Source organism: Stenella coeruleoalba (assembly GCF_951394435.1).
Source record: "Stenella coeruleoalba genome assembly, chromosome: 12".
In the NCBI taxonomy this organism is placed as follows: Eukaryota; Metazoa; Chordata; class Mammalia; order Artiodactyla; family Delphinidae; genus Stenella; species Stenella coeruleoalba.
This window is the reverse complement of record NC_137158.1, coordinates 72,632,379-72,644,044: the sequence shown is the minus strand read 5'-3', so window position 1 is coordinate 72,644,044 and position 11,666 is coordinate 72,632,379. Positions and strand designations below refer to the sequence as shown.

Genomic DNA, 11,666 nt, shown 5'->3' with positions numbered 1-11,666 from the left:
AAACCCCCTCAATGTATTTATTCTCTACACCAGGGAGAAAAAAAATTACGTTTATAAATTTGAACATAATTATTACCAAAAAATTGCCAGGCACTGGGATTCTGGTTGTTCTATTGTGAAAGGCAACTACATATTAATTTTAATCAGATCTTATATCTTGATGATAGTTGGTGATAAATGCATCCTGGATTGGCTCCCTGGGGTCCCACACCACAAAGATGAAATTCAGTTGAACTAAAGATGCTTATTAAATTCAAACATGTTTTAATTCATTGATTCTCCATTAATTACTTTATTAAAGACCATGTATCAATTTGTTTTTATCCTGATTATAGCAGTTTTAATATTACCTGATTTGCTGATCCTGGTACTAGATTTGCTACTTGTTCTTTCCTGTTCACATATATTTCTGATTCACAGAGCTTCTAAGGGACTACTATTTTTAAGGTCATAAAGCCTTGTGTTTGTGTAGTAATTTTGTTTTCTAACCATTTTCAGAGGTTATTTTATTATATCCCAACAAGTACTCTGTGAGGTAGGTAAGGCCAATATTTAGAGCCTAGTTTTATACATGAGGAAACAGGCAAATAGAGGCTGAGTAACTTGGAAAGTTCACTGGCATAACTAGTACCAAACTTAGGGATGGAAAACTGGCCTTCATACGCAGGCCAACATGCTAGGCATTTGAAAGGAGCTACATATAATGCCCACTTTTGCTAAACTCGGAATGAAATGAGAGGCAAATCCACTTGCCTAACATTTAACCAATAATCACTCATTGAGTTTTGGTGATATCAGGAGGAGTAAATAAAGTTTCCAACAGACTAACCATTAGAAAAGTTATGTAATGAAGTCTTATTAATGGATTCACTGCTCTGTCTTATCATGAGGAGTTTTTGTTAGAAGCACCACACCAAACATTAAGATTTGTGAGCTTTGGGCACAAATTTACAAAGGTAAGTCCGGGCTCACTCATCCACTCCAACTAGTTCAAAAGCATGGATTAAATGTAAAAGAGAAAGTGAACTTATAAGAGGAATTAGTGCAAATACACTAAAAATCCAAGCCAGCGTTTAGGTAGCCTAGACTTCTCTACTTTCTTATCTACACCATGGCAGAGCTTTTAGGAACGTATTTTTGACAGCCCCTCGGGAATTCTCTAGGCCAGTGGTTCCCATGGTAGAGGGTGCGAGTGAGTTCTAGAAGGGGAGGGAGGCCAGAAAAAGGGACCACCCTACTGGGGAGTGTTTTGGAAATTCGTGGGGCCTTTTTTTTTTTGTAGTTCTTCTAGTGTATAACCTTAAGATTTACATACTAAAAAAGGTTTAAAATTATAAATCACATTTCATATGTTTAGTGTATTAGGTTATTAGGTCAATTTTTAAAAATTACATATATAAGAAAATATATTATCTATGAATTTCATTAAAGGATAGTAAAGGAAACATCCAAAATATCTGTGATATAAATGGGAAACTGGCTCTAGGGCACTGCTCTAGATCAGGGTTCTCAAAGTGTGGTCTGCAGATCAGTAGGATCAGCATCACCCGGGAACTTGTTGAAAATACGAATTCTTATTACTCCAGACTTACTGAATATGAAACTCTGGGGGTGTGGCCCAGCAATCTGCGTTTTACCAAGGTTTCCAGGAGATTCTGATTCTCAAGTTTGAGAACCACTGCTTAGACTAACGGTACCTGTAGTCACATTACTGTTAAAGGGACAGGGAGGTTACATTTTCTGAAATGTAGTTTTCTGGCTTTTACACCCATGTGATGCTAATGGTTTCTTGGAATCTTTGATCTCGAAAGCAAAGTCATCATCTGGTTAACCACCCTAGGGAAGCGGGTGGGCCAGCACTGAGCGTTGCCTGCACGTTCTGTCACCTCACACCCCTCCAGCGTTTACGTTTTAAAAATCTCTGCCTCAGCACAGATCTTCTGTGTGCTAAACTGTTTTTACTTTATCTGCTGAGATTTTGCAGGTCTGGAGGTCACAATGAGTTGGGATGACATTATTGCTTTTAAAAATTATTTACAAATTCACCCAATATTTAGGGGGAGACCCTGAGAAACATTAAGAAATTATAGTATTTCTGCCCAAAATTGGCAAAGAACTGTGCTGGGTTAAAATAAACATTACTAAAGAGTAAAGAGATTTGGAGTGAGAGGCATTGGGGATAGGGAGAGGGAAGAAAGACAGAAAGAGAAACAGAGAGGGAGGGAGGGTGAGAGAAACATTCGGAGATAAAACTCAATTAGGGAGAGATGCACAAAGGGGTCTTCTGCTTGGGAGCAGACACACACATACACACACACACACACACACACACACACACTGAAATAGTAACACTGTCGGTTAACCTTGCGTCAGGGTACCTGTTGAGAGCTGTACCTTAGGTCTTCCATGGATGACAGAAATCTGCAACAGATAAGTAAATTAAGGACTTGAGTTTGATATTTAAATGAAGCTCTCAGACTTCTAGACTTTGCTAGTAACAACATATTCTGTATTACCTGAAACTGTTTTTATTAATTAAATGTGTAGCTTAATGTTATGCTGTTTCTAGAAGCAGTTATGAAAAACTATGGGGTTTTGTTTTTTAAAATAGTGTACAATTGGATAATGTGACCAAAACTAAAGGTCAGAATATTTCCATAAGTTTTGAGTGAATACATACTAGAGTATTGATGTAAATTAAAATTTGAAAAAGTAAAATGACTTTGAGAAATCTTTTCTTCTTTAAAAGATCACATTTGTACAAAAACTAAAAAAAGTTTTATGACAGAGCAATCACATTACCTTTTAAAGTAATGGAAGAAGATCAGAATCGTCTTATAAACACCTATGAAGAGTTACAATGACAAATATATTTCTGTCTAAAACAGTGGACAGCACTGTACCATTTAAACAGGACACACCCTAAATTAAGGTTCTTTAAAAAGCCATGAACAGAGATACATGAAGACAGCCTCTCTATTTTTTAAAACTTTATCACTTTATGCCTATATTTTCTGGAAAAATACTATTTTTGATAATATAGCAGATCACTACCAAAAGATCTACATCACTTTACAACAAATAACTTAGATATTTTGTCAGTTCCGTATCTAAGACTTTAATGATTTTCTGGATGAAAAGTATCAACATAAAAATTAACCTTTGCAAAGTCTGCAGTTTTCCCTTGTTACACCATACTGTAACCGCCTCTTGTTAAAGGCTGACAATAAGGTGACACATGACTGCCACCTTGTGGGCAGTTAAGATGATACAGATTTCAAAATCAAATAAAGCTTCAATTTAATGAGAATTACCATACTCTTTATTCTGAAATGCAATGGAAACAATGATAAATAAGGACGTGTGGTCCTCTTTGAGCTACATTATTCTACATCCATTAATGTGGTGTTCATTTTTGGCACAAGTAGTTGGACACCGATACTGATAATATCAACTAGCAAAAGGCCATTTATGGAAATTATCTACAACCTTGCTACTCCAAGTATGTTCCATAGGCTAGTGGCATCTGTAATTACTTGGGAGCCTATCGGAGACGCAAAATCAGGCCCCACCTGAGACACCTGGAATCCAAATCAGCATTTTAACAAGATGCTGTGGATTTCCGTACACACCCAAGGCCAAGATGTCTTCATCTACAGCTGGTGCCTACTGTCTGGACCCTCACCCTTTACTGTACTTCCCACTCAATGTAGGGGCAGGTAACTTTCACCAAAAAGTCCAGATCGTTAACAAAAGTACAGTTTGTTTTACTTGAATTACCTGATTAGCTTGACTTTCCCTTTGCACATGTAGAAATCTATTTTATCTATTATTTGCTGAGGTTGAACTACTGGATTAATTCCACAATTCAGAGAAAAACATTAAAACAAATTTCCCAGAAAAAAGGGCTTATTTAGTTTCAGGAGAGATTAGAATATTTTATTTTGCCCAATCAGAGCCCTTCAGCATAAAGAGACATTCATATACATATATATGAACATTTTCCAGAAACATTAGTTTATAATACATTATTTTAAAATACCAGCTTAACGGTATTTATTTACAAAAATATTTCATTACCTAATTTAAACCTTTTGCTGTGATGACAGTTGTAAAGTACAGGAATGCAAAATAACTACAAAGTTTAACACGTTTTTAGTGTTTGCAATAGTGCTTTTTTGTTTTAAATGAAACAGTACACAGAGATGGGTTTTTAAATCATATTTAAAATGCATATTCCAGCAATCACCTTTGAGATAGTTACTGGACTGAGCAAGATTAAAAAAAAAAAAAAGTGCAGCAACTGAAAACTACCTGCATGTACAGTTTGAGGTGTACACAAGCTTGAGCTCTATACCAACCATGCTTTGCCCCTGAAGTGGACAATGTTAGAAAAACTTGATCTTGCTCTTTTTAATATTGGTTTTGGTGTTGCATTTACAATGAACCAATAGTATAACTCGAAAGCAAAATGTTTTTCTGGTTCTAACTACCACGTTAAGCAGAGGTCACACCTAAAGTATCACAGTACCATTTATTTACACAAAAAATTTTTTTAAATTTAAAACATGATTTACCCTCTTTGCGTTGCTCTCTATTGATATGTTAAATCTGTTTCCACCTCCTTACGTTGTCCTCAGTTGAAGAAAATTTAAACAACACAAAACACATTGCAAAAGTATAAAAAAAACCCCAAACTCCCAAATAAATAGGATTCCATTGTCATTAGCCTATATCCATTTTAAATGCCTGAGCCAAACAACCTACAATAAATTAATACTGATTTATTTACAACTCATACAGTATAAAATTTTAAACTATAAGCCTCATTGCAAAATATTGGCAGAACACAGTCACGATTTTTCTGATGCAAAGAGTGCAATGAAAAGAGCAATTTAATTACACGTAGCCCTGGACTACTGTACTCAATTTGTAAAGGAATTGTGCCTAATAATTTAAGACTGTGTGAGCAACTGAAGAAAGCAATGTTATAACCCTGATAATTGGGAAGTTATTAAAACCATTTAATTCGGCTGAGAAAGGTAAGCGAAAGTTTCCCCTTTGATTTTTGTCGGGGTTGTTACAACTATTTTCTGTCCACAGAAGCTTTAAAACTTCTGTGGTAACAGTAAGATCATTAAGAGTCACAGGAAAAATCATCCTCATAGCACTTTACAAGAAATTGATCAGAGTGATGAAAAGTATAATTAACAAAAGCTGTAAACAGTATCTTCACATTCATTTTCAAATGAAAAAAAAATAATTTTGGGGCATAAATTTCAGTTCAAGAGAACAAACACCCTAAAAGGGAAAAGAAAAAAAGGAGGACACTTAAGATAGAGAAGTGCTCTTTTTCAAAGTAAATACAGATTAAAAAGTCTAGGAATATTTGATCAAGTATCAAACTGATAAGGAACAAATTCTATAAACTACAAAATAAAAACCGTCATTGACAAAAATACATAAACTCTGTTTTCATTTTTGGAAATTTATTTTTAAAAAAGGTAGAAGAAAATATCTGGAAAACTATTTTAAATATATATATATTTTAAAACAATAATTAAGGTAGGCATCCAACAGCAAGCTGCAGCTATTGAGAAAGATCTTGTAATTATTGTTGTGGGCATTTTCCCCAAAATAAAATTAATATTTGAAAATGCTCAATAGAGGGTTTCTTTTAAACCATAGTAATGATATCTTTCCTGTCATGTGTGAAGACTTTTGAATGATGTATGATTCTTTAAAATTAATTGTATCTCGATATGAGATACCAATATTTCTTATTATAAGCGTAAAACATAACTTTTTGTATGGATAATATACATACTTTTTAAGTACTTTGACTTAAACTTAACAAGTTCACCATTTTTAAAATTAAAGAGTACATTTATAAAAATTCCATTTTAAAACTAAAAGTATATTCTCTAGCAGTATGTATAAATATAACACGTTACTGTATGATCTTAAAACAAATCTGAAAGTGTTGCAATAATTTAAGACCTAGAACGCTGAAACAAACAGCAAATGATTTTACTATTTTTTTTCCTTCAAAACTATATAAAACCTTATTGAAGGTTTTAAAACTATGATCATTTAAGGTGCAGCTAGCAGCATATTCACAATTTTGGTATGTTTTATACATACGTATCACTTGATTTGAACGGAGAAATGTGAATTAAATGATAATAAAAAGTTTTCATTACATAAAAAATTGCAGAAAAAATTCAAGTTTGAAGTTCAGTGCTCTTTATTTTGGAAAAACAAATAAACAAAATCCCAAAAGTTAAAATGTAAAATAAATCTTTGCCACAAAAAATTTACCTTTGGATATAGCTTTTCTAATGTCACATGAAAAAATGCCTTAAGCAAAACATATATGGAATACAGAACTCAGGGTAAAACTTTGAAGTCCATGGTATCTTTCACATGTTTTTTCTTTCCTCTGCTGTTTTCTCACCACCCCCTGTAACCTAAAAGTATGTAACACTTTCAGACTTGTTTAAAACACATATCTACATGAAATAACTTCAGAGAAACCTACAATTAAAAAGTTCTAAGCAAAAGAAAATGCTTCTTTCTTTAAAGTACTGTACTTAAATTGTAATACAGTACACATAATAACATAGACAATTAGCAGCACTTTTTCCCATCCATAAAAAAATCAAATTAAGAAGTTAGTAATAGCTCAGTTATATCCATAACCATTTTTGGAAACACCTTGTACAATTGAAATGCAAACCAAGGGAATTAAGATAATTGAAAACTTCAAATGTTGTAATATACAGAAGTGGTCAGAATATAAGGTTTCAAATAACGTTCTAAGCAAATACATATGGATTTTAGTTTGAAGAGTAAAATGAACCAGGTATGTGGTACATATAGGGAAACCACTTCCTACTGACAAACTGCTAATCAGTGAATACTTCAATGATTTGAGAGTCAAGGACACAGGCAACAAAGAATAATGTTTGAAGATACGGAGGAAGCACACAAAAATCTTTCACTTTTCTAATATTTTCTATTTTGACTATTTTTTTTAAATTTTTGGTTTGTTTTCCTGAAATCTTGGCTTGCTGGTGACTGCAACTTTTTGCGTTAGAAAAAAAATAAGAGATGTTACCTCTCAAATTACAATAAATTCCCTGGGTTAGTTTATTACTGCAGACTGTCTCTTATCTACAGACTGAATCAAGTATAACTCTGAGAAGCTTATTTCCTATTTTCAAAAATACTTCAAGCTTTCTAATCCTAAGTGAGTTTCTAGTTTGCTGTGCATAATTTGTAGATTAATTTAAAAATGAAATAAAATAACTTGAAATATTGATTTAAGATTTTCTTATAAAACCCATCTCAGGTAAATGTATCTAACTTCTCTATTTGAAAATAATTACAAGATTGGTTCATTTTATATACAACAGGAAAAATGACAGTTGATATAAAAATTAAGTTGATATACAATTAACACGAAATAACACAGCAAATTAAATAATTGGAGCTAATATGCCCTTACACATGAATGGGGAATCAACCAGTATATTACTTTACTTAGTGCTTCTCAACTTCAAATCCGTTAACTACTGATTTTATTGGTGACATTCACAAAACTGTACCTTTAAAAAACGGCTTAATACTTCCTGTGACATATCATGGAACAATGGGTTTATTAGATAATATATGATACAAATTAAACAATTTGTAAACTGCTAAATGTTCATCATATAGCTGACATTAACTAACAGAAATGTTACTCATAGGTACTTTATACAAAGTCAAAAACTTTTGAGAATGACTATTTTTAAAATATTTCTTTTGGCTTGATCAGTTATCTCCATCACATATATTTAATCCCTCCCTAATGATATTTAAAGTAAATTTTAATGTAAACTTTCATATCCCATAGTGCATGTTATAAAATGTAAACATAAGAGCTTTATTAATGAAAAGAGGAAAGAGGAAAAATGCATAACAGACTGTGAAATTAAGGTGTTCTACAATATATCTTTAATGATCATATGGAATAGAAAAACAACCATCATGTTTGCTATCAGTTTGTGCTCTGATTATCTCTTAATGACAAAAGAAAACTGTTTTAAACTATTTTTTATAGAAGAAAATATTTAAATTTCATTAATACTACGTATAATCTTCTATATTATTCGTCCTTTGTTGCTTTAAGAACAATCAGTAATAATCTCAGATGAGCCTGCAGAATGAGCTTACCTACTTCAGATCTACCCCGTCATCTCTTTTCTGTCTGTGTGCTATTCTAGGGACCAATCATTTATTGTCCACTGATGGTCTCATCTGCTTTATACTCCAATACAGGAATAATTTAGTTACCAAAATGCACATATTTTCCTTTCCTTTTGGCTTTTTAAAACCTTGAAAGGACATGAACAGTTTTATAGTATATTTCTACAGAAAATACTTTGTACGTCATCAGACTAGACTCTTACATAGATAATTATTGACAAAGGATGCTTGTGATTTTTTCCATGCGACAGCATGTGCACTAAGATTTAATTGGCTCATCACCTGAGTGTACTGGAACTGTTAGCAAGTAAAGGGCATATTAAAAAGGGAGCTGAACATTTTACTGAAATAATGAAACATTTTTTTAAGCAATTTTAATTAAGTAATGCAAAGGTACATTAGGTTAAACATTTTATAAAAATTCAAGCAAAATTAAAAACTTAGCCAATTTCAACATTTCTACAAATTTAACCAGTAACTATTTTGGTCAAATCCACGTTTAGCTGAATTAATGAGAACAAGGACAAGGGACATTGAAGTATTCTCCTCACCACAATGGAGGTTTTTCTCACTTTCCACACTGCATAGCCATTACATGGAAACTCCCAGAATGATGAGCAGTTCAGTCATGCTCTACACTTTTCTTTTCAATGAAAAGTGATGTATCGCCTTGTTTTGCTTTTGACAAAATATGGACTAAACACAAGTATACAATAACAAGAATCCAAGAGTAGCCCATACACAAGTCAACTATGTGTATGTTTTTATTATTTAAAGCCCACCATTCAGCTTATCTGTCTAAAGATATGGTAATAAACAGTTTGTTTCTTTTTCACTAATGATACTGATGACCAGTCAGTTGAAGGGAGGGAAAGTCCAAGACAGCCATTTATAAGTCAGTCAGTGACACAAATATAACTGTTTCAGCTTCAGGACTTCTGACTTATTGCCTCTCCCTCAAAGAGGTCAAACAACGATGGCAGATAATGACAGCACAGAATCTTTCGGCATGTGAAAGTTTTATACAGGACTGACCCAGGAAAAGTCCCTGCTATGTCCCCTCAACATCCCTGTTTCTTCATTTGTAACATGTGACCATCCTAGTTCCCAAACTGTCAACTCGTAGCTGGTCCACAGCATATACTCCACGTTGAGTGTGTGTGAACACTCCTCAGTTAAAGCTGCATGACTGAGGTCAAACAGTGCATGATTGTGCGAGGAAAGAGCAGTATCCAGTGATGAACATCTCTTTAATGTTAACTTTCCTAAAGTGAAATCAATAAAATAAAACAGGAAAATTCTTTTTCCTTCTGGCTAAAGTTGGACTTAGTTGGATTTCTGGTTGTCAGAACTGGTACCACTTCTTATCTTTGTATTTCAACATCATCTAAAGTGGAGAAAACACAAAAAAACACATTTTAAAAATGCCAGAATAACAACACTTACAACTGGTTGCTATACTTTTCTAAAACATGATATCATTCTGAAACATCCTCTCATTTTTATATTTAGTATTTATATGGAAAGCAGGAAGCAGGAACTGTTCCGTTTCAAGGAAAAAGGAATGTAACTATGAACAACTAGCCTGGAAGGTCCTCACATTTCCTAAAGACAAGACATAAGTAAATTTTGGCTCAGTGCATTCATTGGTGACCTAAGCTAATAACTTAAAAAATAAGGTAACTTTCAGTTCTCTAAAGTGAATTAAAAATAATACTTAAAGAACCTGGAGAATGAAAGGCTGAAATTACTACTGCTGCCATCTACAGTTTACTGAGCACTTAACTCTGGGCCAGGCACTGTATAACATACTTTCTCTACATGATTTCACTTGGTCCTCACAACAACTCTATCTGTTAGGCATTATTAAAGTCTCCCTATTTTACCAATGAAGAAACTGAGGCTTATAGGGGTTAACTGCAGTAACACAATGGTGAAACTGGGATTTGAACCCATGGAGTCTAATTCAAGAACCCATGATCTTAACCACCTCAACGTACTGTCTTCCTTAGACTCTCACATATGGCTCAGGAAAGTCTGGTAGAAGGGAAGAGCGAACAGCTAGGGATTGAGCTCTTTGCTAAATATTTTGACTGTAGATATATCTGAGGTTAACTGAACTGTTATATGCCTTAGAGATCACAGTCAGGGGCACGGTTATGCCAACAAAAGGCCTGACCTAGATTTAAGGCACTAGCCTGTATCTGAGGTGTGTTGGCCTAGTACATGGACTCACGAAAGATCTCTGAATCTCTCTGAAAGCCTGGACAATTCTCTCCCAAGTCAAGTTACCTCTCATACATTCTAGTTGTCAACATTATTGAGCAAGGAGGAGATGACTTTTGACTGAAAAGTTTAAAGAAGAGCTATTACTGACAGAGTGGGTACTCAAATATAAAAATAACCTTAATATGGCTTTTTCAGATAATACACTCAAAATGCCTTTGAGAGCTAGGCTAGGAACTAAATGTGTGAAGTAGCCCAGTATAAAGCATCAAGGAGTGGCAGAACTCTGTGTCGAAATGAAGAACATGTATTCCACCTGACGGCTTTTAAATTCAGTTTTCCAAGGGTACTATTCTGGCTAACAAAGTGTATTTGTAAGAAGGCCAGTTAGGGATCCCCTACTTTAGAGCATCTGTTTTTAAGCTCCACCACAACTTCCTAGTTCATCAAGATGAATTCGTTGCAAAAATGCACATTACTCCTCTGTGAGCTGGTCTACAGACAGATTCAGTATTGTTTCATTGAATAAAAACATTGGCCAATTTCAGTTACTTAACTCTACCTAAAGATCAAGAGGCAAATTATTTCCTTCTCTAGGAGAAGTTTGTAGTAGAATCTGAGGCATTTAGGAAAATTAGCTTTGTTGTTGTTACTGTAACCCCTAAGAAACTGTTTGCAAAGCCACTGGCTTTGTTTACAAAAAGGCTGAAGGTGAGCAGGTACCTTCAAAATTTATAAACTACAGTAAGAGACCAAAGGCTACTGAGACATATTCTTGTAATGGTTCCCGCTGGCGGCAAAAATTAGGAATTTGCAACCATACTGAGGATACATGAAAATTCATGTGAAGAAATACAACAGCTATAAAAATACAGTAGTTTTCATACTTGCTTTACCTAGGCTTTTTGGCTTAAATATTTGACAGACATACCTCGTGAGCATGTTTAGAAAATGAATCTGCACTGGATAACATAGCTGCAGTTCTTTCTTCCAGGTCACTAAGTTTCTGCCCTCTTTCATCTAGTGCCAACCTGGCTCGTGCTAATTCACCAACAACTCCAGATGCTGCTCCTTTCACGCCTTCGATGCCACCAGGGCCAGGGATATGCTGAGCAAGACTTCTTGAAGCCTTTCCCGAGGATGATTCTCCAACTGAACGATTTGATAAATGAAAGAGTAACCCAGAA

At 34.2% G+C, this 11,666-nt stretch overlaps 1 protein-coding gene across 6 annotated transcripts in view; it reads right to left on the bottom strand.

Annotated features, from left to right (window-relative positions):
• Positions 1–6,156: 6,156 nt before the first annotated feature.
• Positions 6,157–11,666, bottom strand: part of STXBP5 (syntaxin binding protein 5) — a 165,692-nt gene continuing 160,182 nt past the window's right edge. For 5 of the 6 annotated variants that reach the window (XM_079939884.1, XM_079939885.1, XM_079939888.1 and 2 more), the window contains 2 exons: positions 11,411–11,631; positions 6,157–9,640 (listed from right to left, as the gene is read on the bottom strand). In XM_079939884.1, coding sequence (XP_079796010.1) covers positions 9,599–9,640; positions 11,411–11,631 — 263 coding nt within the window. In that variant the 3' untranslated portion in view covers positions 6,157–9,598. Of the gene's footprint in view, positions 9,641–11,410; positions 11,632–11,666 lie in introns of those variants that run through there. The other variant, XR_013830897.1, reaches the window with a different exon arrangement.